The sequence below is a fragment of the Lepidochelys kempii genome, chromosome 1 (assembly GCF_965140265.1).
Source record: "Lepidochelys kempii isolate rLepKem1 chromosome 1, rLepKem1.hap2, whole genome shotgun sequence".
Lineage (NCBI taxonomy): Eukaryota > Metazoa > Chordata > Testudines > Cheloniidae > Lepidochelys > Lepidochelys kempii.
The window spans coordinates 223,438,460-223,466,247 of record NC_133256.1 but is presented as its reverse complement, the minus strand read 5'-3'; the positions used below and the strand labels follow the sequence as shown (position 1 = coordinate 223,466,247).

At 43.6% G+C, this 27,788-nt stretch overlaps 1 protein-coding gene across 1 annotated transcript in view; it reads left to right on the top strand.

Annotated features, from left to right (window-relative positions):
- BORCS5 (BLOC-1 related complex subunit 5) overlaps window positions 1–27,002 on the top strand; it is a 131,847-nt gene extending 104,845 nt beyond the window's left edge. Inside the window, exon 4 of the mRNA XM_073315644.1 lies at window positions 26,171–27,002. Coding sequence (XP_073171745.1) covers window positions 26,171–26,401 — 231 coding nt within the window. The 3' untranslated portion in view covers window positions 26,402–27,002. The remainder of the gene's footprint in view (window positions 1–26,170) is intronic.
- The last annotated feature ends 786 nt before the right edge of the window (window positions 27,003–27,788 follow it).

Genomic DNA, 27,788 nt, shown 5'->3' with positions numbered 1-27,788 from the left:
CATGGCCACTCTACTCATTGTGCTCATGAGCTGAGGCCTTAGAGGCCTAGTAGAGCTCACCAAACATATACTCCCTTAGTCTGCTTCTTTCTCTTCCTGATAGGGGTCAGATGTTTAGAAGTCATGAAAGGAGAATCTCTCAAGGTCACCATACCAGAGGCTACTGATTAAAAGAGACAGACACACAATTAGATGTCAGTGTTTCTGTGTCTGATTCATAGTTGTGCTTGCACAGCCTCTTCTCCCCATAGATTATGGAGATCGAAGATTACTTTCCTGCTCCAGGCAGGAACTTGTCTAGTAGCAAGTTCTCTCTATGTGGAGCTGCACACAGCTAGATGCACACAGCTGAAGTGAGCTGGTAGGTGTGCTTACCAAGGTAGGCAATCAGTAAAAGGCATTTCAAAAACAGGTGGGTGGTCTTCTGGTGTCTGTGACCTCTGGGTAGTGGAGTTCAAAATTGTTACTGGAGCAGCCATTGTCATGAGGTCAGGGGCATAGTGGGAGAGCTTCTGGAGGACTCTTAGGGCAATACAACTAATGCGGTGTTTTCACTTGCATGGTACTGACCTAAGGAGGTCGATTTGTGACTCTGCATCAAGGCGGTGGCTTTATTGCATCGCTGTAATGGGATGTATGTGTTGGCAGGAGACAAATTTTAGTGTAGACACATTCATAGCTAGGTCTACACAAGTTGACTTAGCTTGATCAAAGTTTGTAGTGTAGAGCAAGCCTTATACTGGTAGAGCTTATTCCTGTAAAGACACCTTTATTCTGGTGTAATTGCGTCCACACTAGGGAGGGTTGTACTGCTTTAACTAAACCAGTATAGTGAAGTGGCACAACTGTTGTGTGTAGACAAGGCTTAGGGGCTTGTCTACAGTGCAAAAGTTGTACCAGTTTAACTGAAAACTGTTTTGTAAACCAATGCAAGTCTTTTTGGATGCTTTTACTTTGGCTTAAACCTGGTTTATTCAGGGTTCAGCTTAATTTGGTTCAGCCTCTTGTATTGGTTTAATAAAATAAGTTTAACTTCAACCAGTTCGACTTCTGTTTGTAGACAAGGCCTAGGAAAATACTTAACATTTAAAAAATGTCCTAAGATGATTTAAGCAATGTGATTTTAAACAAGACTTTGCACAACAAACAGTCCTTGAATAAAAACATCTTAACGTGGTTTTTAAACCCAACTTTCCTTGGACTACACTAAGTTCAATGTCCTGTTTAAAAGCCTGTTAGCTATCATGTTTTAAAACCAGGACAGTTTTCCTAATCTAGAAATTTGAGCCCTGACTCCTTTAAATTAATTCCCAGTTAAAATTATTTTTCATTCTGTGTCAGACATGAATTATTGACATATGAATCACCATCTGTCACAATATTGTTTGCAGTATTGTTAGGTCACCATTGCTTGTTACATGACTGCCAAACTGTGCAATTAATACAGCTTTTTTTTCTGACTGAAAAACTACAGAAAGAACAACTTAGATTTTTGTGTGTCAGATTGTGGAACTTTAATTCTGTGTTATGGCACTTGATATCACCTGTCAGTTTCCCACCAAAATGACTTGTGTAGGTTTGTCTGGGTGGTATATCTGTCCTTTAGCGGATTGCAATATCGTGTAGGATGAAAACTGGCAGCTTGTTGGATTAATTATTGCACAGTTGATTTCTGTGGCCATGCTGTGCAAACAAACTGGAAACTGGTTTGCAGAAGCTTGAGTGCTGACAATATGGGAAAAAGTGGGTTTCTTTGTAATGTCTACACTAGGGGGAAAAGTATATTTTTAAGACAATAGTTAGCAAATGGTAAAATCATAGTGTACACAGGACAAGTTATAGTTAACCTTTATTGGACAAGTCTAGGTGACCCCCCCCATTCCTCCCCAGGGGCTTCACCCCAGAGATAGCTGCATTTCTGAGGTGGGTTAAGTTACCTTTGTGTACAGAGAGCTTTTGGGATACTTCAGGCTGAAATCTGTATTTTACCTTGACCTGCTAAACTGAGGTAAATGACAACTTGTCCTGTGTGTCCTAGAATTTTCCAGTGTGTTAGCTATCCCATGATAAAAACACACCTTTTTAGTGCATATATACACACACTAGGAAAAAAGAGCTTAATTGTCTTCTTTTACATTCCTGTCTATAGCTGAGAATTAGTCTGGAGATATTTCCAACTCTGTTACTGGTGCTCTCTCTCTCTCTCTCTAGCCTTATGGGAGTTACTAATGGTCTGATTTTCAGAGTTGCTGAGCAATCCTAATGGCTGTTAAAGTTGATGAGCCACACCTTAGAAAATCATACCATGAGGCCTCAGTTTCCTGATCTGTAGAATGGAGTAAATAATATTTCAAGGGGATTCTGTGAGGATTAGTTTCAAGACAAACACTGTCCAAGTGCTAAGTATTTGTTACAGAATGGGAGTTATAAGAGCTGACTTATAAATTGGGTGCTGTATGAAAGTGTCATCTGATAAAATAGAATCAAATACATGAAAGAAGCAGAAGGGAATAAGGACCTAGTTTCAGGATAGTCTTTCATCAGTAAAAGAAATCTATCACGGTTGGCTAGAAGATCTGCTAGGGGACTGTGTAATAGGAAAGATGAGTAGAAGAGATAATTGACAATTTAGGACCTGACTCTTAATACCCAAGCACTTCAACTTTACGACATATTTCCAAGTAACCCGTGATTTTTGTGCACCTCAATTATCAAATGTCAATTTGAGATGCCTTTTAAAAACTGCCTGGCTTTTCAGAGAGTGCATAGAGGCTTGCAACCCGAACCCAATCCGATGGGGCCTGACTACAAGTGTCAGCTTTGGATCGGGTGTAACTTGTATAGCATGCATTTGGGCTCAGTTCGGGTTCAGTAGTCTCTGATCACTGAGGGCTTGTCTTCACAAACGTTTTGTTTGCGGCAGCTAGGGTGTGAATATTGCCCATGCTAGCCTGCCAGCTAGGACTGACTGTTCAAATGTGCTCCCTGTTGACGTACTCATGAACTGTTCATTAATGTGTTTTGATCTAGTCCCATTTGAAAGAGGACTAGATCAAAGTGCATTAACAAACTGATCACGTGTGCATCAGCAGTTAGTCCGCAGCAGCCGGCCAGCGTGGAGTAGATTCACACTCCAGCTTGCCGTGAATTAATTGTTCATATAGACAAGTCCTTAGTTTGAAGAGTGTATGCTTGGGATTATTATATAGGGAGAGGTTTTCAGGTTGGGTATGAAACAACTCCATGCTCTCTGGTTCTGGTTGGGTTCAGGATTGGCTTTGGTTTAGTCAGTTTTGGGTCAGGTGTTATAACTGGGTGGTATCACAGAGAGGGGACATCATTTTGAAGAGCATCCTGCTCCACCCCCACCAGTGTGATCTCGCATGCACGGTCATGCTGGTGGGGGCAGAGCGGCATACTCTTCCAAATGACGTCTTCCACATGACGTGACCTAGCATGCACCATGCAGGGGTCACGCAGACTGGGTAGGCCCATGCTGTTCTTAGAAGTACCTGAATGTCCAGTATTCTGGGGATGTGGCAGTGGCCATCCTCTGGGTAACACAGGCCATAGAATTTCACCCTGCATGTTACCCACTGCTAGGCTAGGCACAAGTTGAAGATTGACTATTTTACTTTTAAACAAAAGGTCCTCTGCTTTCTCTTAGCTTCAATCTTCAAAGTGACTAGTAACTTTGGGTGCCTCAGTTTTTTTTGAACTCCACTTCAGATAACTTAAAGGAGCCTGACTTTCAGGGTGGGAGGAGAGGACTGTGCAGCACTTTCTGAAAGTGGTCTTTTTAAGGTTTATCAATTCAGTCCACAAAAATTGATGCCTCCAAAGTAACTAGTCCCTTTTGAAATCTTAGCCAGGATCTTTGAGTCTTAAGTGGTCATATGCTCTTACTCCCCTTCTTTGCATGATATCATAATCCTCTGTTTGTGGCCACAAAATAGCTTGCTTGGGAGTAGATTAGGATGCCCGAGCTTTCTGCTAGGCCTTCCTGAAGTCAAAAGACGTTTGTGCCATAGCGGAAATGCAGCCTCGTAGGAAAAAATTGCTGAAGTACCTGGAGTGGAGGGAGGATGGACATAAAATCTTAAAAGGCTAATCTTCTGGAAATGAAGGTGGATGAGCTTTTTGTTTGTTTGTTTTCCCCAAGAGGACTTTACCTGAGAATGGAAAAAGAAGGGACTGGATAAAGTGACCAGTTCAGAGGTTCCATCCCTCAAACTTGATACCCAGTAATTTAAACAACTTATTTCTCATTCTCCTCCTATCTCTTAGTTTTTTAGGAAGCATGTTAACTCTGTTCTCAAAAGGGGTAAGGAGCAGAGATAGAGAGCTTGTTCACTTGAGCTATGTGACATCCTCGCACTCCCCTCTTGTCTGTTCCTGACTTGCAGTACATCTAACCCTTTCTAAGAGTGGCAAAGGTTAGCATCTCCATTTGAAAAGTTATAGCAGACTTTTTTAGGCCTCACGGAAAGTAAAAAGAACAGCTGTCGGCTCCAGGGGGGTGAGAATGAATAATAATAATTGAATCTGCAGCCTGCAAACTTAATGATGTTCACTTTGACAGGGTATTTTACATAAACACCTTTTCACTTTAAAATGAAAACAATGATCTTCATGAGAAATGTCTCAGTAATGGTCTTGGTTTTCCTTTAAAATCAAAGCTTCAAAGATTGTTGTACAGATAGAACAACTTGCATAAAAATCCACTTAGTTGAAATAACTAGGTGTTCTGATGTGCTGGAAAAGAAGATCTGAGACTTATAGACATCATTGTAAGATCAGGAAGTAGGGCAATTGGAAGCTATATTTTGTAATTAGAGGTCATGTTTTGTTACTATTTGCTTAGTTGAAAGCAGAGTTGTATAAGTTAGCACTGGTCTGTCTAAAACTGATTAGTTTTTCTCCTGGAATTATTATAGAAACTCCCAGCCTCTTTTTATCTCCTTCCGTAGAGACTTACTGGTTCAGAACAAAGGTTTTATGGGGACACCAAAAATTAAATTTCATCAGCCTGTGTGTATCAGACACACTTAAAATCTGACAGGTTTCAGAGTAGTAGCTGTGTTAGTCTGTATCAGCAAAAAGAATGAGGCGTACTTGTGGCTCTTTAGAGACTAACAAATTTATTTGAGCATAAGCTTTCATGGGCTAAAGCCCACTTCGTCAAATGCATGCAGTGGAAAATAGAGTAGGAAGATATATATATATACACAGAGAACATGAAACAATGCAGGTTGCAATACCAACTCTAACGAGACTAATCGAGTAAGGTGGGCTATTAGCAGCAGGAGAAAAAAAATGTTTGTAGTGATAATCAGGTCGGCCCATTTCAAACAGTTGACAAGAAGGTGTGAGTAAGGGGGAAAAGTAGCAAGGGGAAATAGTTTTTAGTTAGTGTAATGACTCATCCACTTCCAGTCTTTATTGAAGTCTAATTTAATGGTGTCCAGTTTGCTAATTAATTCCAGTTCTGCAGTTTCTCTTTGGAGTCTGTTTTTGAAGTTTTTTTGTTGAATAATTGCGACTTTTAGGTCTGTAATTGAGTGTCCAGGGAGGTTGAAGTGTTCTCCAACTGGTTTTTGAACGTTATAATTCTTGACATCTGATTTGTGTCCATTTATTCTTTTGCGTAGAGACTGTCTGGTTTGGCCAGTGTACATGGCAGAGGAGCATTGCTGGCACATGATGGCATATATCACATTGGTAGATGTGCAGGTGAATGAGCTTCTGATAGTGTGGCTGATGTGATTAGGTCCTATGATGGTGTCCCTTGAATAGACATGTGGACAGAGTTGGCACTGGGCTTTGTTGCAAGGATAGGTACCTGGCTTAGTGTTTTTGTTGTGTGGTGTGTGGTTGCTGGTGAGTATTTGCTTGAGGTTGGGGGGCTGCCGGTAAGTGAGGACTTGCCTGTCTCCCAAGATCCATGAGAGTGAGGGATCATCCTTCAGGATAGGTTGTAGATCCTTGATGATGCATTGGAGAGATTTTAGTTGGGGTCTGAAGGTGACAGCTAGTGGCGTTCTGTTACTTTCTTTGTTGGACCTGTCCTGTAGTAGGTGACTTCTGGGTACTCTTCTGGCTCTGTCAATCTGTTTCTTCACTTCAGCAGGTGGGTATTGTAGTTGTAAGAACGCTTGATAGAGATCTTGTAGGTGTTTGTCTCTGTCTGAGGGGTTAGAGCAAATGCGGTTTTATCTTCGAACTTGGCTGTAGACAATGGATCATGTGGTGTGATCTGGATGAAAGCTGGAGGCATGTAGGTAAGTATAGCGGTCAGTAGGTTTCCTGTATAGGGTGGTGTTTATGTGACCATTGCTTATTAGCACTGTAGTTTCCAGGAATTGGATCTCTTGTGTGGACTGGTCCAGGCTGAGGTTGATGGTGGGATGGAAATTGTTGAAATCATGGTGGAATTCCTCAAGGGCTTCTTTTCCCTGGGTCCAGATGATGAAGATGTCATCACTGTAGCGCAAGTAGAATAGGGGCGTTAAGGGACGAGAGCTGAGGTAGCGTTGTTCTAAGTCAGCCATAAAAATGTTGGCATACTGTGGGGCCATGCGGGTAACCATAGCTGTGCCGCTGACTTGTATACATTGTCCCCAAATGTGAAATAGTTGTGGGTGAGGACCAATGTTCCCGCTAATTTTTGACAGGCCTTGTGCACTAAAAATTTCTTCTGTGCAAATTTTTGTGCATGCGTGTTTCGCTGTGTGTGTGCGGTTTAGGGCGCGCGCACAGCTTAGAGGGAACAGTGGTGAGGACAAAGCTCAGCCATGAGGTTTGCCGTGACATTATCGGGGATTTCCCCATGCTAATTTTCCCCCTACTGTTACTCTCACCTTCTTGTCAACTGTTTGAAATGGGCCATCCTGATTATCACTACAAACGTTTTTTTTCTCCTGCTGATAATAGCCCACCATAATTGATTACTCTTGTTAGAGTTGGTATGGTAACCCCCATTTTTTCATGTTCTCTGTGTGTATATATATATCTCTTCCTACTCTATTTTCCACTGCATGCATCTGATGAAGTGACCTTTAGCCCATGAAAGCTTACGCTCAGATAAATATGTGCTCAAGGTGCCACAAGTACTCTTTGTTCTTTTATATAAAATCTGCACTTTAGCGGTTGATAAAGATGTAGACAGGGCTAGTGCCTTTAGAACACAAGAATCATCCATCTAGCTCGGTATCCTGTCTTCCAAAATGGCCTATGCCGGATGCTTCAGAGGGAATGAACAGGACAGTTATAGAGTGATCCATCCCATGTTGTCTGGTCCTAGCTTCTGGCAGTCAGAGGTTTAGGAACACCTGGAGCATGGGATTGAGTCCTTGACTATCTTTTCTAATACATTGATGGACCTATCCTCCATGAATTTATCTAATTTATTTTTGAACCCAATTATACTTGTGGCCTCATAACATCTCCTGAAAATGTTTGTTTGAAACTTGCTGCCTATTAATTTCATTGAGTGACCTCTGGTTTTTGTGTTATGTGAAGGAGTAAATAACACTTTCTCCACGCCCTTCATGATTTTATAGGTCTCTATAATATCCCTCTTGGTTGTCTCTTTTCTATACTGAACAGTCCAAGTCTTCTAAATTTTTTCTCATATGGAAGTAGTTTCATACTCCTAATCATTTTTGTTGTCCTTTTCTTTATCTTTTCCAAGTGTAATATATCTTTTCTGAGATGGAGCAACCAGAACTACATGCAGTATTAAAGAGGTAGCTGTACCGTGGATTTAATTTACTCCTGAGGGATTTCTGCACCAAAAAATTAAAAATTAAGTGCACAATATTTTAAAATTCTGCAAATTTTATTTGTCAGTAAATAAATGTGGCTCCAGCATGGCAGTGGGGAGCACAGGCCACTGGCTGCATTGAGGTGGGAGATCACCCTGAAGCCCCCACTTCCCCCGGTATAGGGACTCGGCAGTGAGGCTGCACCTGAGCCTGACCCAGTGCAAGGGCTGAGCCTGCCCCAGAAACACCCTGGGGCTCTGTCCCTCTGTGCCAGGTGCACCAGGTGTGGGTGGGCAGGCTCAGCCCAGGACAATCCAAGTGTGGAGGGGCTTAGTGTGGGGGGATCCAGGTGTGGGGTGAGAGGTTTCTGTGTGGTGCAGTCTGGTGTGGGCGGCTCAGTGGGAGATCTGGATGCACAGAGGCTCGTTGGAGGGTTCTGGGTGCAGGGGCAATGGGATTCTGCAGGAGATCCAGGTGAAGGTGGTTGAGGCTCAGGAAGGGGAGCTGGATATGGGGAGATGGGGCTCGGTGGGAGGGTCTGGGTGTGTGGGGCTCAGTGGGGGTCTTCGGGTGCTGGGGGAGTGGTGCTTGATGGGTTGGGGGTCCAAGTGCAGCTGGTTGGGGATCAGTGGGGTGGGCATCTGGGTGTGGGGGGCTCATCGGAGGGCTCCAGGTGTAGGGGGTAGGGCTTGTCAGGGTGAGTGTTCAATGGGCCTGCTTAATGGGGGAGCCCCAGCTGCTGCAGAGGGGACCCAGCATACCGGGCTTCTGCTTCTCTCTGCGATTCCCCATCCCCTTCTCTTTTCCATCCCCCTCCCCTCACTTCCACATTCCCCTCCTACTGCCCTATTCCACTCCCTCTTCCTTCCCCACCCCCTCTTCCCTCATTTCCCCCACCCCTCTTCCCCAGCCCCACCGCGGGCACTCACTGTTGCACAGAATAGAAAAACAGGAAGGCTCCCAGCACACAGGAGGGGAGCACGACTGGCACTAGAAGCCAGAAGGCAGCATTCATCAGCAGAGCCCAGACACAGCGGGCAGCTCTGCGCTTGCAGAACGGGGCGCGGGGGGCGGCAGTGGCATGTTAACCCCATGTGCCCCCCCATGCCTCGCCTGTTTGGAGGGAGACAGTCCCCTCCAAAAAACTGCGCCCATGGTCGCTCACCACCCTCCTCTCCCATGCGCAGTGTCCCTTTGCTTCCCTGCCATTTTCTCCAGGGAAACACAGGAAATTGCTGGGGGCGGGGGAGATTTTCTGCAGGTGCGCAGTCACGCAGAATCCTCCCAGGAGTAATTTATACAGTGGCATTATGATATTTTTTTTGTCGTCTTATCTATCCCTTTCCTAATGGTTCCTAACATTCTGTTAGTTTTTTTGACTGCCACTGCACAATAAGCAGATGTTTTCTTGATTGTTAACAGCTAATTTAGACCTCATCATTTTGTGTATATAGTTGGGATTGTTTTCTAATGTGCATTACTTTGCATTTATCAACACGGAAGTTCATCTCCCATTTTGTTGCCCAGTGACCCAGTTTTGTGAGATCCCTTTGTAACGTCACAGTATACTTTGTACTTAACTATCTTGAGAAATTTAGCATTATCTGCAGACTTTATTTAGCATCTCACTGTTTACTCCCTTTTCGAGATAATTTATGAATATGTTGAACAGCACAGATCCCAGTACAGATCATTGGGAGACCCCACTATTTACCACTTTCCATTGTGAGAACTGATCATTTATTCCTACCCTTTGTCTCCTATCTTTTAACTAGTTTACTTCCCTCTTATCCTATTACTGCTTATTTTGCTTAAGAGGCGTTGGTGTGGGACCTTGTCAAAGGCTTTCTGAAAGTCCAAGTACACTATATCTACTGGATCACCCTTGTCCACATGCTTGCTGGCACCCTGAAAAAATTCTAATAGATTGGTGAGGCATGATTTCCCTTTACAAATGCCATGTTGACTCTTCTCCAACATACTGTATTCATTTATGTGTCTAATTCTGTTCTTCGCTGTAGTTTTGACCAATTTGCCTGGTACTGAAGTTAGGCTTACTGGCCTGTAATTGCCAGGATCACCTCTGGAGTGTTTTTTAAAAATTGACGTTACATTAGCTGTTCTCCAGTCATCTGGTGCAGAGGCTGGTCATCTGTTATAGAGGCTGATTTAAGTGATAGATTACATCTCAAAGTTAGGGTATGACAATTCCATATCTGTTTACACCTCACTCTGGGACAGTTTCTCAGATTTGTGACCTGAAAAGAAAGGTGTGGGAATCTTCCCCATATTCTCTACAGTAAAGACCAATGCAAAAATTCATTTAGCTTCTCTGCAATGGTCTTGTCTCCCTTCAGTGCTCCTTTAGCACCTTGATTGTCCCTGGCCCCACTGATTGTTTGGCAGGCTTCCTGCTTCTGATGTACTTTTGAAAAAAAATTGCTGTTTAGTTTTTATTTTTCTAGTTGCTCTTCAAATTCTTTTTTGGCCTGACTAATTATATTTTTATACTTGACTTGTCAGAGTTTATGCTCCTTTTCTATTTTCCTTGATAGGATTTGACTTCCAATTTCTAAATGATATCTTTTTGTCTCTGACTGCCTCTTTTTCTCTGCTGTTTAGCCATGGTGGCATTTTTTGTTCCTCTTACTTTTTTGTTATTTGGGGTGTACATTTAGTTTGAGCCTTTATTATGGTGTTTTTAAATCATTTCCATGCAGCTTGTCGGCAGTTCACCCTTGTGACTGTTCCTTTTAATTTCCATTTAGCTAGCTTCCTCATTTTTATGTAGTTCCCCTGTTTGAAGTTGGGTTTCTTTGGTATTTTCCCCCTTACAAGGATGTTAAATATAATTACATTATGGTTGCTGTTACCGAGAGGTTTAGCTATATGCATCTCTTGGACCAGATTCGGTACTCCACTTTAATGTGATTCTCTCAGATAGGCGAGTCCCAAGGTATTTAGGGCTTTTGTAGATCAAAAATAATACTTCTTTAATTTCCATACAGAAACCAATAGGCAGCCAGTGCAGATCCCAGGGCCCCAGTGTCATGTACTCTACTGCAATATCTCATTTAACAAGTGAGCAGTCCATGACAAGCTTTGAATGGATTTTAGGTGTAGCCCCATGTAGAGCATATTAATGCATCTGGAAAAGACTTGTCTCACAGAGACTCTTTTTAAAGTCTATGCCGAATATTTTGTAAAAGCACTGACTGAATGATTTATTATTTGGGTCAACTAGGGAGTTTTCCTGCTAATATGGAAAAATTTGCAATATTAAGAATTGCAATACCTTTTTTCTAAAATCTGAATCGATTGAGCAAAATCCAGTGACGGGGAGACAAATGACTGATAAATTGCTTAAGTCAAAGGACTAAGTTTACGACTTTTTTGTGTACCAAACGTATTAAACTCATGGCAAAAAACAGCAGTGGGTAAATACCTCAAAGAATTGGGTAAGAACATACTGTTTGAACTGTTCATGGTAGCAAGTTTTCTTAACTCCTGTAATTTTGCTGAAGACAGAAAAGCTTGTTCTTTCCTAAAATAAGTAATCACCCACAACTGTTAAAATAGTGTAATTTAATACTTCCTGAAGAGTTTTAAAAGTCTAAAAAGGGACAATCTGCAGCTCAGACTAGGAAGTCAGGAACCTAGTGATGATTCAGATTTCACAAATCTCATAATAACAATCAAACTAATAACTTTGAGGCTGTAGCTCATGAAAGCTTATGCTCAAATAAATTGGTTAATCTCTAAGGTGCCACAAGTCCTCCTGTTCTTTTTGCGAATACAGACTAACACGGCTGCTACTCTGAAACCTGTAAAATGTCTGGCACTTGCACTGACAGCCAGTTCTACCATGTGAAGATTGTTACTAAAGCATGTGGTATCGTAATGTCCCGGTAGCGTGAGTTGCACAGATTAATCCTATGAGACATATGAAAGTACTGAATTTTATTAGGTTTAAATGTTTCGCCTTTTTTATTTGAATGTGAGGTATTATAAATGATGGGGAGAAAAATGGAAGACCCTGAACAGACTGTAAATACCTGGGGTGGAGAGGCAGGGAAATAGGGAATGAAGTAATTAATACCAAGTGGCATTTTGTGGTGTTCCAGTCTAGATCTGAGCTAAGTGCAGTTACAGTGAAATGTATTTTGGTCTTCTTACAATTTTGACTTTATAAATGTTTAAGTCAGTATTGGGTTAAACTTCCCTTACTACTGCGCCAACCCATCACTCAACAGATCCAGATAAAGAGACACTAAGTAAATGTTTGGCCTTCCAGTTGTTCTTAACTTGCATCTTCACTCTTAATCACCATAGTAAAAGCAAGAAGAAGAATAGAGCTAGCACATGTGCAATGATAATGGACAGCAGTTGTCCACAACACACATTTCTGTGAGGCCTTCAGGAACTTGGGTGTGTTTTTAGTGACACAGCACAGCACTGAGAACAGGACTCTCTAACATTAGATGTATTTAAGCAGTACAACACATAATTTTGATAGTATTTTCAGGAGGCTTCATAGCAGCATTTAGTGATGAGAGAGATCTGTCACATCTTACCTTGAGTCTGTTTTGTTAAGGGGATGCCAGTTGGTTAGAAATATGGAAGTGCTGAATGGAGGTTGTGAGAAAAAGATGGGTTCTTATAGTCAGGATATGTGGAAGGCCCAGAAATGTACATGGCAACCGAGAGGAAAGGTTCACATTAAAAATTACAGAAGCTATTTTAAAAAACCACTCTGGTGTTGCTTTAAGTAAAATATATGCACAACCTGTATCCAAAAATATGAATGACCTTGGCTTACAGACTCTGCAGTCCTGGCTAAACCTTAGCTAAGACACTCTGCAGCTCAGACGCTATCGTGATGAAGGATCTTGTAGATGAACATAGAGAAACTCCACTGAAATAAATGGAGCTTTTGGGGCATGGAATTTGGCCCTTTGTGTGTAGTACAGGTTCCAGTGTACTTTTTCAAATCCTAGTAGGACTTTTACATCCAATTAGAATAAATGCTTCTTTTTCTCCTAGCTCAGATTACATCTCTGCAGAGAGTGGATTGAACGAGTCCTTGGCATTGTTTGCATCAAAGATAGGTTATATAAATGGAAAAGGAGGGGGTTGACGTGGTTTTGGTCTTGGAAGTGGTAAACAAAACCTGAAATCATATGTTTTGCAAATGTTGGCCTGGTAACACTCCAGAAAAAAACTATCCACAATTGCTTTTGCACAGCAGGGTTCAGGCTTCCTGGATCTCGTGTATGTTGTGTTATGCACTAACCAGGTTACTCACCCTGTATGTTTTTCATTTTCAAGCATAAAAGATAGGGAGAAAGAAGATATTCCACCATCAAGAAATCATCATGATATTGTGTTAACCTTGCATAACATTATCAAAAATGTAATTCGCCAAACACGTTTTCTCTAGCTTCTGACAGAGAGAAGGTCTGTCTTCAGCTTGGAGTGTATTTATTTAAAAGAATTTCCACACCAGCTCATCATGACTAATATTCTGTGCAGTCATGTTCCTGTCTGTCATTTTCAGATGTGATTTATGTGCAGCTGCAAGAAGAAACTCATTCATTCATAGCCAGGCACCTGACAGTGCACAGTGGAGGCCATTTATGTTAAAGGGCATTGTTCTAATAAGTGAGTTTTGCAGAATAAAGATCTGCTTCTAATTGCAGTGTTCTCTGAGCCACAGCAGAGACAGAGGTTGAAAGCCTGCAGAGAAGGCGACGGGGACAAGAGAAACCTGCAAAAACCAAAATTTTGGAACATGTCATTGGGATCTCCAAAGTTGTTATTGAAAAGAGAAAAATCTTTGTGCCACCAGGGAAATTTCAAGAGGGGTTGGAAATGACAAAGCATTTTTTGTGGAATATATTTTTCTACCACTGTCAACATGGCAAACGCTGCTTTAAAAATTTGCCTCAAAGCTCAAGAGTCATGAAACTTTCATTGTATTTTCTCTTCCCATATTAAATCTTGAAACTATGAAAAAGTGTGAGTAGCACAAGGGAGGACAAAATTGAGATCAAAATTAGAAGCTGTGACCTCAGCCTCCCATTGCTCAACGTGTATTCACTGTAAAAGTGCTATAAAATCCCACTGGCTCAGAAATAGGAATCATTCATTTTTGCAATACTATTTTTTGCACTGTGTCTTGAAAAGGAGAAGGTAGCGTCCAGTGCTGATCTGAATCCTCCATTGACTAAGTTGACATCTTCATTCTGGTCAGCAGCATGGGTCAGAAATAATTGTGGGATGAAATGCAACTATTCAGTATGTGCAAAATGTCACGAAATGCCATGAATTGTGTGATGGTTGTCAGGGTATCCAGGACCATGAGTCATCTTGTTACCCCTGCCTCCATCAGTTACCCCTGTTAGCCACTGAAGCACTTTCCTCTGGGCACTGCCAGTCCCTATTTTCCCTTGCAGGTTAACAATAGATGGCCCCCAGTTGCAGAGGCCCTTTGAAGCATTCCCCTATAATGTTCAGCCCCTTTTCCACTGAACGCTCCCAGAAATACCAGGTCTTTAATCCCCCAAAGGTACATGTAGGCACAAGCTTGTATGATTCATCTCAGGATTAACACCTTGCTTAATATCACAGCACTTCTATATATTTATAGAAAACCAGAATACATTTATTCTCTCAGATTCAAGTGATAGAGAACAAGAATACTGGAAACAAATGGTTACATAAAACAAGATCATGACACACTTTCTAGAGACTAAACTTAACTAACAGGCTTCCCTCCTGTCTAAAGAAGTTTCTCTCATCCCCAAAGTCCTCGGCAGCATTTCAGCCAAGGTTCGCTGGAATCCCATTTTCCTTAATGTAAACAGGCAGTGTGTTTACTTCCTAGCTTCAGTGTTTTCTTTGCTTTCTAGTTATATCCTCAAAGTTCCTTGTCTGTACTCTTAGCCCTGGTCTACACTACGAGTTTAGGTTGAATTTAGCAGCATTAGGTCAATTTAACCCTGCACCCTTCCACACGACCAAGCCTGTTTTGTTGACTTAAAGGGCTCTTAAAATCGATTTCTGTACTCCTCCCTGGCGTGGGGTTTAGCGCTAAAATCGACCTCGCTGGGTCGAATTTGGGGTAGTGTGGACTCAATTTGACGGTATTGGCCTCTGGGAGCTATCCCAGAGTGCTCCATTGTGACCGCTCTGGACAGCACTCTCAACTCAGATGCACTGGCCAGGTACACAGGAAAAACCCCGGGAACTTTTGAATTTCATTTCCTCTTTGGCCAGCGTGGTGAGCTGATCAGAACAGGTGACCATGCAGAGCTGATCAGCACAGGTGACCATGGAGTGCCAGAATCGCAAAAGAGCTCCAGCATAGACCTAATGGGAGGTACTGAACGCTGTATGGGAGAAGAATCCGTGCAGGCAGAACTCCATTCCAAAAGATGAAATGCCAATATATTTGCCAAAATCTCCAAAGGCATGATGGACAGAGGCTACAACAGGGACACACAGCAGTGTGGCATGAAAGTTAAGGAGCTGAGGCAAGCCTACCAAAAAACTCGCTCTGGGTCAGAGCCCCATACATGTCGCTTCTATGATGAGCTGCATGCAATTCTAGGGGGGGCCCCTACCACTACCCCACCACTGTCCGTGGACACCAGCAAGGGGGGAGTCTCATGCAACAGGAATGAGGATTTTGTGGATGAGGAGGAGGAGGAGAAGGTTGAGGATAGCGCACAGCAGGCAAGCGGAGAATCCCTTCTCCCTGGCAGCCAGGAACTGTTCATCACCCTGGAGCCAATACCCTCCCAACCCTCCCAAGGCAGGCTCCCAGACCATGAAGCCAGAGAAGGCACCTCTGGTGAGTGTACCTTTGTAAATATAATACAGGGTTTAAAAGCAAGCGTGTTTAATGATTAATTTGCCCTGAAGACTTGGGATGCATTTGCGGCCAGTATAGCTACTGGAAAAGTCTGTTAATGTGTCTGGGAATGGAGTGGAAATCCTCCAGGGACATCTCCATGAAGCTCTCCTGGAGGTACTCTAAAAGCCTTTGCCATGTGGTGGGGGGAGGCCCGTTTGTGCTGAGCTGTTCGCGTTTGGCTGAGAGGGATCTTCCCTGATAACTAGCCACGCTGTGGTGGGGAGTGAAGCACATGTGCTATGTAATGTGAATCGCTTGATTCAGTGTGAAATAGTCTTCCCTTTGTTCTCTAAAATGTATCTTTTTAACTATTACTCTCCCTTTTTTTCCTCCCGCAGTTGCAAATGTTTCTATACTCCCCCTATCATCTCCGTCTCAGTGGCTAGCGCAGATGAGAAGGCGAAAAAACCGCACTCACGATGACATGTTCTCAGAGCTCATGCAGTCCTCCCGCACTGAAAGAGCTCAGCAGAATGTGTGGAGGCAAACAATGGCAGAGTCCAGGAAAGCGTTAAATGAATGCGATGAGAGGAGGGAGGAGCACACTGAGAGGAGGCAAGATGCAATGCAGAGCCTAATGGGGGAGCAAACTGACATGCTCAGGCGTCTGGTGGAGCTGCAGGAAAGGCAGCAGCAGCGCAGACCGCCGCTGCAGTCCCTGTATAACTGCCTACCCTCCTCTCAAAGTTCCATATCCTCCTCACCCAGATGCCCAAGAACGTGGGGGGAGGGAGGCTACAGGCACCCAGCCACTTCACCCCAGAGAATTGCCCAAACAACAGAAGGGTGGCATTCAATAAGTTTTGAACTGTAGTGTGGTCTTGTCCTTCCCTTCTCCCCTCATCCACCACCCCACCCAGTGCTTCCGTCCTCAGCCACCCCTCCCAGGCAACCTTGCGAGTTTTACCCCTATTTGTGTGATGAATTAATAAAGAATACATGATTTTGAAATAATAATGACTTTATTACCTCTGAAAGCAGTGATCGAAGGCAGGAGGTTGGTTGGCTTACAGGGAAGTAGAGTCAACCAAGGGGGCGGGTTTTCATCAAGGAGAAACAAACAGAACTGTCACACCGTAGCCTGGCCAGTCATGAAACTGGTTTTCAAAGCTTCTCTGATGCGCAGGGCACCCAGCTGTGCTCTTCTAATCGCCCTGGTGTCTAGCTGTGCGTAATCAGCCGCCAGGCGATTTGCCTCAACCTCCCACCCCACCATAAACGTCTTCCCCTTACTCTCACAGATATTGTGGAGCACATAGCAAGCAGCAATAACAATGGGAATATTGGTTTCGCTGAGGTCTAACTAAGTCAGTAAACTGCACCAGTGAGCTTTTAAACGTCCAAATGCACATTCTACCACCATTCTGCACTTGCTCAGCCTATAGTTGAACTGCTCCTTACTACTGTCCAGGCTGCCTGTGTATGGCTTCATGAGCCATGGCATTAAGGGGTAGGCTGGGTCCCCAAGGATAACTATAGGCATTTCAACATTCCCAACAGTTATTTTCTGATCTGGAAAATAAGTTCCTTCTTGCAGCTGTTCAAACAGACCAGAGTTCCTGAAGATGTGAGCGTCATGCACCTTTCCCGGCCATCTCACGTTGATGTCAGTGAAACGTCCCTTGTGATCCACCAGTGCTTGCAGCACCATTGAAAAGTACCCCTTGCAGTTTACATACTGGCTGCCAAGGTAGTCCGGTCCCAAGATAAGGATATGCGTTCCGTCTATTGCCCCACCACAGTTAGGGAATCCCATTGCAGCAAGGCCATCCACTAAGACCTGCACGTTTCCCAGAGTCACTACCCTTGATAGCAGCAGCTCAGTGATTGCATTGGCCAGTTGGATCACAGCAGCCCCCACAGTAAATTTACCCACTCCAAATTGATTCCCGACTGACTGGTAGCTTTCTGGCGTTGCAAGCTTCCAGAGGGCTATCGCCACTTGCTTCTCAACTGTGAGGGCTGCTCTCATCTTGGTATTCTTGTGCTTCAGGGCAGGGGAAAGCAAGTCAGAAAGTTCCATGAAAGTGTCCTTAACGCATGCGAAAGTTTCACAGCCACTGGGAATCATCCCAGACCTGCAACACTATGTGGTTCCCCCAGTCTGTGGTTGTTTCCCAGGCCCAGAATCGGCATTCCACGGCAGGAACCTGCCCCATTACCGCCATGATGTCCAAATTGCCAGGGCTCGTGCTTTGAGAGAAGTCTGTGTCCATGTCCTCAGCACTATCATGATTGCGCTGTTGTCGCCTCCTTGCCTGCTTTTGCAGGTTCTGCACATAGTACAGGATAATACATGAGGTGTTTACAATGCTCACAACAGCAGCGGTGAGGTGAGTGGGCTCCATGCTTACCGTAGTATGTCGTCTGCAGGAGAGCAGAGTTGCAGCAGAAGCGGTGGGTGACGACAGCTGCCACGAGAATAGATATTTATACAGAACGACGAGAGGACCTGCGAGGAGGATTCATGGTACCAGGAGAGCAGAGTTGCAGTGGAAGCGGTGGATGATAACGACAGTTAGCAGTCCTACTGCACTGTCTGCTGACAGCAGTATGGTGTCTGCATGGAAAAAAGGCACAAAACGATTGTCTGCCATTGCTTTCACGGAGGGAGGGGCGACTGACAACGTACCCAAAACCACCCGCGACAATGTTTTTGCCCCGTCAGGCATTGGGAGCTCAACCCAGAATTCCAGTGGGCAGTGGAGACTGCAGGAACTGTGGACGCACCCCACCAACTTAATGCGCTTAGTGGGGACACACACAATCGACTGTATAAAATAGCTTCCTAAAAATTGACTTCTATAAATTCAACCTAATTTCGTAGCGTAGACATACCCTTAGACAGCGTAAGCCCCTGTGGCTTCTTGTTCTTGTATGCGGCTGCCCTGTTGATTTCACATCTCTTCAATAACAGTGCTGGCTTACAGTGCTTAATTTACATATGACAGAGAGAGGTGAATAAACATCTCTTGTCTGGCAGAAAACCCGTTTCTTCACCTCTGCTGGTGACTCATGTCTTGATACAAAATCTAAGGACATGTTTTCAGTACATAAACATAATTCCTTAAATGCATTTCACAATGATATTAATGACCAGTGTGACCCTGGCTTTCATTTAAGACCTCACTTGACATTTTTTGGTGAACCAGAGTGGACATATCAGAATCAAGACATTCCTGTTGTCCCCTTACCAGTTGGCATTAAGAGATTCTTGGGTCACACCTCCCCCCCTTATGTTGATGCAGTGGGGTTAGCCACTGGCTGATCCATAGTTGTCTGGCCATAACTTTCTTGCCCGGACAAGTCATCTTCCACTATATACTCTCTCCCTTTAATATGCACAGTTGCAATGCCATATTCTTAGAGCAGTTGTTCAGTGTAGTAGTTTGGTGTTGGTACCTTTGGTTCAATGTAGCCATACCAAAAGAGAGAATGGTCTGTTAGGATCCTACATTTTCTGGTAAATAGCTAGGACCTTAACTGCTTGCCCACACAATAGCATAATATTCTTTTTTCTATGACAGAATAATTTGTGTTCAGTAGGTGTCAGTTTTTTATGAAAGAAAGCAGTGGGATGCTTTTTATTACTTCCCCGTTTGCATCAGTACCACACTTAAACCCATGTCTGCATCGGTACGTGGTTCAAGTATTTTGTCAAAACCTGACTGGCTAGAGCAGGCTTTCTTCACAGGGTTTTATTTGCCTCATCAAAACCTTTCTGACAAGCTTTTATCCACACTACTTTATTTGTCTTTGTCTTTTTGCACCACTCTGCGATAGCAGACAGCATGTCACTGAAACCGGGTACAAATCGGCAATAGTAGTTAGCCACACCTATGAAAAACTGGACTTGCTTTTTAGTCTGCAATCTAGGCCAGCTAACAATAGATTCCATTTTCAAGAGAAATTTGGCCACCGTCTACCCTGTGTCCTAAATAAGGGATTTGACTGTGCCTATTTTACATTCTCTCACCTTTCACAGTGAGACCTGTCTCTCTGAGTTTCATCAGCACAATTCCCAAGTGGTTTTTATGATCTGACCAAGACTTGGTAACTATTGGGGCATCCTCAATATAAGCCCATACATAGTCTGTTACCCATTTAATGCTTTATTAACAAGCCTCTGAAAAGTGGCTCCTGCATTAATTAACTCAAAAGGTTACACTTTGAACTCATAAAGTCCCAAATAAGTAATGAAAGTGGGGTTTTTTTTCTGTGCTTCGCTCATGGGATTTACCAATATTCTTTTGAAGTCAAGAGTACTTAAGTATTTTGCCTTGCCTAAACATATCATCAGTTCAGGGCGTAGGATATGAATCAGGTACTGTGACAGCATTAAGTTTTCTGTAATCAACACAAAACCTTGTAGTCCCATCCTTCTTAGGAACCTTGATGACTGGTGAGGCCCAGGATTGTTTGACTCTTTAATTAGCCCTATTTCTAGCATACTTTGTATTTCCTTATGAATTTACTAATGTGTTTTCCCAATGGTCTGATATGGCCTGATAGGGGTAGGCAGGGCTCAACAGAGTATGTCTGTACTGCAGTAGAACACCCACGATTGTCCCGTGTCAGCTGACTCAGGCTTACAGTGCACAGGCTGTGGGACTATAAAGTTGCAGTGCAGACGTTCAGCTCAGGCTGGAGCCCAAGCCTTGGGACCTGGTGGTGGTGGGGTCCCATTTTGTGCCTTTTTACAAGGAGTAACATCAGGTGATCATTTGCAGGCATTGTGGTCATACCACGTTTTCTGTGCAGCTTGGCTTTTACTGAGGTTCAGCTGAACCATTTCCATCAGACTTCAGGTCTTTCCTAAGCTTCTGTAGCTATTCAGTCACTGGTTTCCCCCTTAGCCCCAGTGCCACCCTCTCAGGAGTCCCTGATGAGACCTCTGACCTTTCTCCCAGATTGGAGAGCAAATGGAATGAACCCAGTGGACTCTTGGGGTACTTCCCTCTAAGCAATTAACACACAGGGTGGGTAACATTATAGCCCAGCCATTTGCCCTTTTGGTTGCATATATTCCCATCATTGTTTTTAGAATCCCACTGAAGCTTTCAACTAAACTGTTCATGGGTGATATGGGGCAGAGCTCAGCTGTTTTACCTGTTACATCTTCCCTAACTGAGACAGTAAACAGCGCGGACGCAATTTGACCCACTATCTGATAAGATTTCTTTTGGAAAACCTACTCCGCTGAATATAGCGAACAAAGCCCCAGCCACCCTTTCAGCCTCTATAGTAGACAGAGCAACTGCCTCTGGGTATCTTGTGGTGAAGTCCACTGTTACTGGCATATATTTCTTTCCTCTCTGAGTCGCTTGGGGCATTGGCCCAACAATATCTATGGCTACCCTGGAAAAGTGTTTCCTTGATTATTGGTAATGAGTGCATGGAAGCCTTGTGGGGCCCTAGAGGCTTTTTCCACTGCTGACATAAGTCTCAAATATTTCTTTCCCTCATTCTGAATATTGGGTCATAAATACTCAGAGTATTGGGCTGTTTGTAACTTTTCATATGTCCTCTCTGATGCCAAGTGACTTGCACCAGGGGAGTCACGGGTTAGTAACACTAACTCCCCACAATGCTTAGTGGCACAGTCAGTTGTTTGTAGGGCTCCCCAGGCCTTCTATTTTTCCCTAAAGGTGCTTTTCTGTACATCCTTTCCCTCGTGTACAAAAAACCTTTCCCCTGTTTTCTTGATTTGGGGCTTGATGAATATGGTTCCTTTTATGCTTTCTAGGGAGAGTCTGCTTCCTGTTCAACATCAAAAACTGATTCACTTTTGCTTGCAAGGAGGTCTGGCCACAAATAAGGAGAAAGGCTCCCCCTTCTTCTGCACCTTGAGACACAAAACTGTTGTCTGCTAATAGAGAGAATCCACCTTTCCTTCCTCAGTGTTCACGTCTGGGAGCTGAGAGACATATTCCTTTTTACTACGTGTCACAATAGTAACAGCTTTGAGCAGTGAGAGCATATCATTACCAACCAGCACATCAACTAGTAAATTCTCAAGAACTCCCACTTTTAAGTTACCCCTTAAACCTTCCCGTTCCAGTAGAATGCATGTTAAAGGCATTGTCATTTTAACCTGACCTAACAGTAGCAGGTTCACTTCTTCCCCAGAGAGCATGTTGCTTTCCTGAACCACATCTCTCCTGATTAGGGAGATCTGAGCACGAGTGTTTTGTTAGCCTTGACAGACTTTGCCATTTACTTTGGCCATTTTAATGAACTCTTTGTCCTCCTCCGAGAGGTCAGACCTGACAGAGTTAACCAGAGCTCCCTCTGCCACCACTGAAATTTCTGACTCCAGGATAGATATATTAACCCGAACAAATTGTTGAGTGACTTTGGAACTATCATTCATAGGACGCTCCCTTTTCATGTGATCAGGGGAAGCACATGGTAACACTTTCAGGGACCATCTTCTTGGGCTGGGGTCCTTGGAGGAGAGTGGTACTGGGGTTGGGTGGACTTTACTTCCCCTCTTCCTTATTCCTACGGACAAACCAGGGACCCACTTTTACTCCAAATCTTTGTCCTTCTCCTTGGGGCTTGTGCTCCTTGCATTGCCTTGCTTGTATGTATAAGTCAGCTGTTTCTGCAGCTGCTTCTACTGATATAGGAGTTTTCTGCCACACAGCAATTCACACTTCTTCAGTGCAAATCTCAGAGAACTGCTCTTGAGCTATTAAATCCACTGATTTGTCACGGGTGTTTGCCCCTTTATTCTTAATCTGTTTTTTTCAAATAATCCACCATTTAATGCACATATTCTCCTTGACTTAATATATCAAGCATTTTAAGGTTCCTCAATATGAGGCGATAAGCCTCTGGTGTAATTTGAAACCTTTTTAATGGAAATAATTTAAAAACATCACATTTCATATAGCTTCACTTACATCCATATCATTAAACACTTGTAATGCTTTCCCCATCAGCTCTTGGGGTACCCAGGACTGCCTTGTTACGCCCCTGCCTCATCATGAGGGACTCTTGTGCTTAACTGGGTATCAGTTTCCAGCACCAGCACCGTCAGCCACCCAGGCACTCTCCTTTGAGCTCTGCCAGCCCTTACCAGCCCTTACTCTGCCTTTCCGGTTACCAACAAAGACACCCAAGTCCCTTTTGAAACATTCCCTTATAGTGTGTTCAGTCCATTCTCCACTGAATGCTCACAGTAATATCAGGTCTGCTGGCCTCAAAGGAACAATGCACACCAGATTGAATGATTCAGCTCAGGATTAGCACCTTGCTTAATATCATGGCACTTAGATATATTTGTTATCAAAGATTCAAGATTCAAATGATAGAAGTAAGAATAAAACAAAATCATACCCCGTTTTCTGGAGCCTAAACTTAACAAAGTTAATCTCCTGTCTGAAGAAGTTTCTCGCCTCCAAAGTCCTCTGCAGTGTTTCAACCACAGTTGGCTGAGATCCAGTTTTCATGACTGTAAACACACTGCCTGTTTACTTCTTAGGTGCATGAAATGTTCTCTCGACATTACTGGCCAAGTGACTAGGGCACTGGATTAGAAACCAGCAGACCCAGATTCTATTGCTGACTCTGCCATTCACTTGCAAAAGAACATATTTAAAAAACATTGGGCTTGTACTTGTTTTTACTGTGTTACACTGTTAAGACTTAACTTTTTTATGTGGGGGTGGGGGAAAAATCCTGTTTTACTATAAAAATGCAAAATCAGGGAAGCCTAAATTTAGCAGGAGGAATTCTTTTGGACAGGAGGAGGGAAGGGAGGAAGTCTTGGAGGATGTGTATTTTGAGTTCTTGCACCCTGACTGATAAACACTTCCTCTTCCTCAAGTCCAAATGAAGAAGGACCGTAGTGTTGCTCACACTCTGGACTGGAACTTGGGAAGTCTGTGTTTAGTTCTGGACTCTGATGCAGACTTCTTATTTGTCCTTGGGCATGTTGCTTAAGACCTGAAAGCCCATTAAGGTAAAGGAAAAGACACCCATTGACTTCAGAGGTGCAGCTGGCCCTGTAACAATGACAGGCCCAAATACACAGATAGGCGCTGGCATTATAAACAGATGCTAACACAAAACATTATTTTTGAAACAGTCTGATCAAAAATCCCATCTCCCCTCAATCAGACGCGCAAATTTCACCCTTCTTGTGAGATCGCCAGCTCTGCAGTTGCCATAGTCTTCCAGAGCAGACAAAACCTGAATTACTAATGTGGAAAAAAACCAACCATCCCAAGTGACCTCACCCACCTTTTTTGAGGGCCGGGGGGGGGCTGGCTCTTTTTTAGCCTTTGTGTGCACATCCAAAGTAGCACAAGCCCATTATTTTTTCCTCTTTGCAGGTCAAGTGGAAACTTTTTGTGCCTCCATTTCCCTAAATGGGGATAATGATTCTTACTCACATTCACAAAGTGCCCAGAGATCTATTAATAAAGTGTGCTATATAGAAGCTGCTAATTCTGATTATTTGATTGTTTATTATGTTCAAACCTTTTGTAAAGATGAGCTTTGCCTATTGCTTGGAGTTTTGAGGCCATGTGAAGAACGTATCTTGAGGAAAACTTTAAAACCAGGGGAGATTTCTACTTCAGCCTCCGTGTTGCTCTGTTTAATGAGGCATGCTGACTTTTGAAAGGATTCCAACTGCCTACCATACCACAGCACTCTCTCATTAGGTGGCTCATTTTTAGGCACTGGATTGAATTTACTTCCATGCCAAGCCGACCTGGTGGTGATCTGCTTTTACACACTACAATTTACAGAACTAGCATCAAAGTATTAAGCTGAAGTTTTAATGGAAACCCCTAAGCAGGCTTAAATTGTTTCCACACGATTTGGAGTTTCCTGCTCTGCTGGCTTTTATTTTGTCCCATGTGTGAAAGGGTAGCGGGAGGAATCCACAGGAAAGAACAGAGGGGAAAGTAAGGATTTCAGCCTGAGAGTGACAGAAAGCAGGCTAGAAAGAATTAAAGGTTAATTGATACTGTATCTGGCACTGGTGGAGGTGATAGAAAAAATGCTCCTAAATCTGCAGGGCAATTAAACAGACATATATTATTTTAATACTACTTGTAACTTCAGTTCCTTAGCAAAATATTATTTCCTGACTACTTTTGCCTTGATTCCTTCCCGGCTGTTTTTCTTCCTGAGCTCTTGCCAGACGTTGCTGATGTGGACTGCATCAACTGAATTCAACGGTCATTCAACAAAACCTTGGCTCACTCCTCCTCTCTATTGTCTTGGGGATATCCCCTCCCGATTCACAAGCAGGACTTTGGAGCAGCTAAAGAGTCTGCTCCCAGAGTATCCTTCCCTAGTGCATGTTGGGACAGAACCCAGTTGTTTAGTGAGTGCTGTGTGGAAAAGTGTACAGTGCAGAAATGATCAGCAAAGCTAGCTAGTTGGTAAGTCACTGTTGAGCTTCCAGTTACTGGGGTCAGCACCTTCAATCTAACACTATTAGTTAATGTCCACTATTAGTTAAAATAAGCAATCTTGGTCAAGCCTGTTCACACCAGCAGAACAACAGAAAGCGGTGCTGGTTGAGGAAATAGGAAAGGAGTTTCATGATCAAAAATGCTTTTTTTCCTCCCCATATTACAGTAGTGTGACTGGATTCCTGAAATTCACTGCAGTGATGTTGCCAATTCAAGTGCCACAATGGTAACTTGAACTGGTGACAATGAGAGCAGAAGGCCTGTGGGCTAAAGTGAAGCCATCATGCCCGCTTTCTCCCCTTCATCTGGTAGCCACCACCTAGCATTTCTTCATTCGTGACTGAGGAGGTAGTTTTCTGCGGAGACTGAATGTAGTACTTTCACAATTCTGTATATTTATCCTACTTCAACTGATGATTGAGGACTCCCACTTACCAATGTTGCGTGCCAGAGACATGACCTGTGCCCAAGTGCTTGGAAATACCAGAGTTTGAATAGTCAGCAAACTGAAGTGTGTGCAAGTGTGTGATCATATGACTGAGCCGTTGCAAGCTTGGGTATTTGGGGTCTTAGATGGTTCCTGAGGGTTTGGAATGTAAATACTCCCAACTGCTGTGACTGAGAGAGATGTATACACTAGATCTGTCAATATTCAAAATCCTTTTAAAAAAAAAAAAGGAATTATCCTGTCATGCATTCATCAGAAATGACTAACAGCTGGAACACTTAATAGGTTTTAAAATTGTAGATTAGAAAGCTGGGAACAGATGATGCATTGTGAATTACTTTGAAGATGAAATAAGCGATATAAATGCAGAGTGCTATTCCAGCACTAACTGATCCATACCACTTCCATGATCGGTAGGTACATATTATATCTAATTGTAGAGATGGGCAAGATAGAGCTGCTAGAGAAGTGCCTTTTTAGCTACTGGTAGATCTGGCAGACTGACAAATACACTTGATCACTGGTAAGAGTCATGTGCCCCACTGAAAGGCATTTGGAAACTCTAGCCTAACGTGGCCCTCCCTGTTTTGTTTTTAAACAGATGGACCTCTCAGTGGAAACTCTCTATAGCTTCATGCAGGAGCGCCAGAAAAGGTACGCCAAGTATGCAGAGCAGATCCAAAAGGTCAACGAAATGTCTGCGATCCTCCGCCGCATACAGATGGGCATTGACCAGACGGTCCCTCTCATGGAGAAGCTAAACAGCATGCTGCCTGAAAGCGAGAGGCTGGAACCCTTCACCATGAAACCTGACCGGGAGCTCAAGCTATAGTGGCTCCAAACTCCCTTTCCTCCCCTTCTCGTTCACACATTCAGCACAACGCTGCGCTTCGAGCATGCCTGATTGGCAGTCCCTTGGAACAGACCGCTTTGTTGCCTGACTTTTTGCCGTCTCAGCTGCCAGAACTGTGCATTGAAACAGTACAGCCAGGAATAAAGGAGCTCCCTATTCGGATTGTTTGGAGAAGAAAATTTACCCTTCCTTTATCCCCATAGCACCTCCATCTGTACTGAAACATGTGCTTCATTCCTGTAACTAGATTCAGCCTCAAAGAGGAGCGATTCCTCCACCTGATCTTTTTCGAAAAAATTCAAAGGGGTATTGGGTGTAAGAAACCCTGTAGCGTACTTTCCATGCCACTTGAGAAGTGGACAATTTACAATATTCCCCAGCCCTGGAAACATGTATATTTTGTAGGTGAAAATGTGGAACCAGGAACAGGCTTATTAAATCTGCCTGTTGTTGTAATTAACATGGTTTGCGTGGCAAGGAAGTTTCCCTTTCAGTTCTAGTCAGCATCTCTTTCCTTGAGGCTCCTATTTTTATGGTCTTACTAATTTGTGGGGCTGTAAATGAATAACTGTTCCAGTTCCATGTGTCTGTGTCATTATTGTTGTACAGGCCCTGCTCTAACCCCCCACGTAGTGACGCTAATCCGGGACATTTACCCCAGAGCAATTCTATCAAAACCTTGGCATCCTTTGGTTTTGCATCAAGAGATGAATGTGAGGTGATGGGAGCCTTTAACATGCCAGTCAGATTGTTTGCTGCTGCCTTTAGCTGGAAGACTGTAGTTCTCTATCTTGGAAGGGAGGCTGAAGTGTCCATTGAGCTTGGTGTGTTGGCTCAGCTGCCTTCATTCTGAGAGCAGTTGTGAGTGCAGTGTTTCATGACTAAAACCACATAGCCCTTCGGGATTGTGCTCAGAAAACTGCTCCAAAGGCAACAGGACGTTCTCACTCTATTGCAGACACCACGCAGCTCTGGAAGGGAGGCAGTGTGCTGGTGCTGGAAGAGCTCTGCTCTGGGACATAGACAGCTGGGCTCTATTCCTAGCTCTTTCACTTGCCTGCTGGGTGACCTTTGGCAGGTCAGTGCACCTCTCTGGGCCATGGTTTCTCAGTCTCTAAAATCGGGGTAATGATACTTTACTCACCTTTGTACAGTGCTTTGAGCTCTCTAGATGAACGGTGCTGTGTAAGCCACAAATATGTAATGACCTGAATGGCTGCTTCGTGATTAGTCTTAAAAGTGAGGAACCCTTCCCTGCTTTTGGCTTGTAGCGACCTGAGGAAAGAAATCAGGACCCACAATCAGGCCCAAACATGGGCTTGTTACTTTAACCAGAAAATGCCACGGAGGGTGAAAAGCACACCTG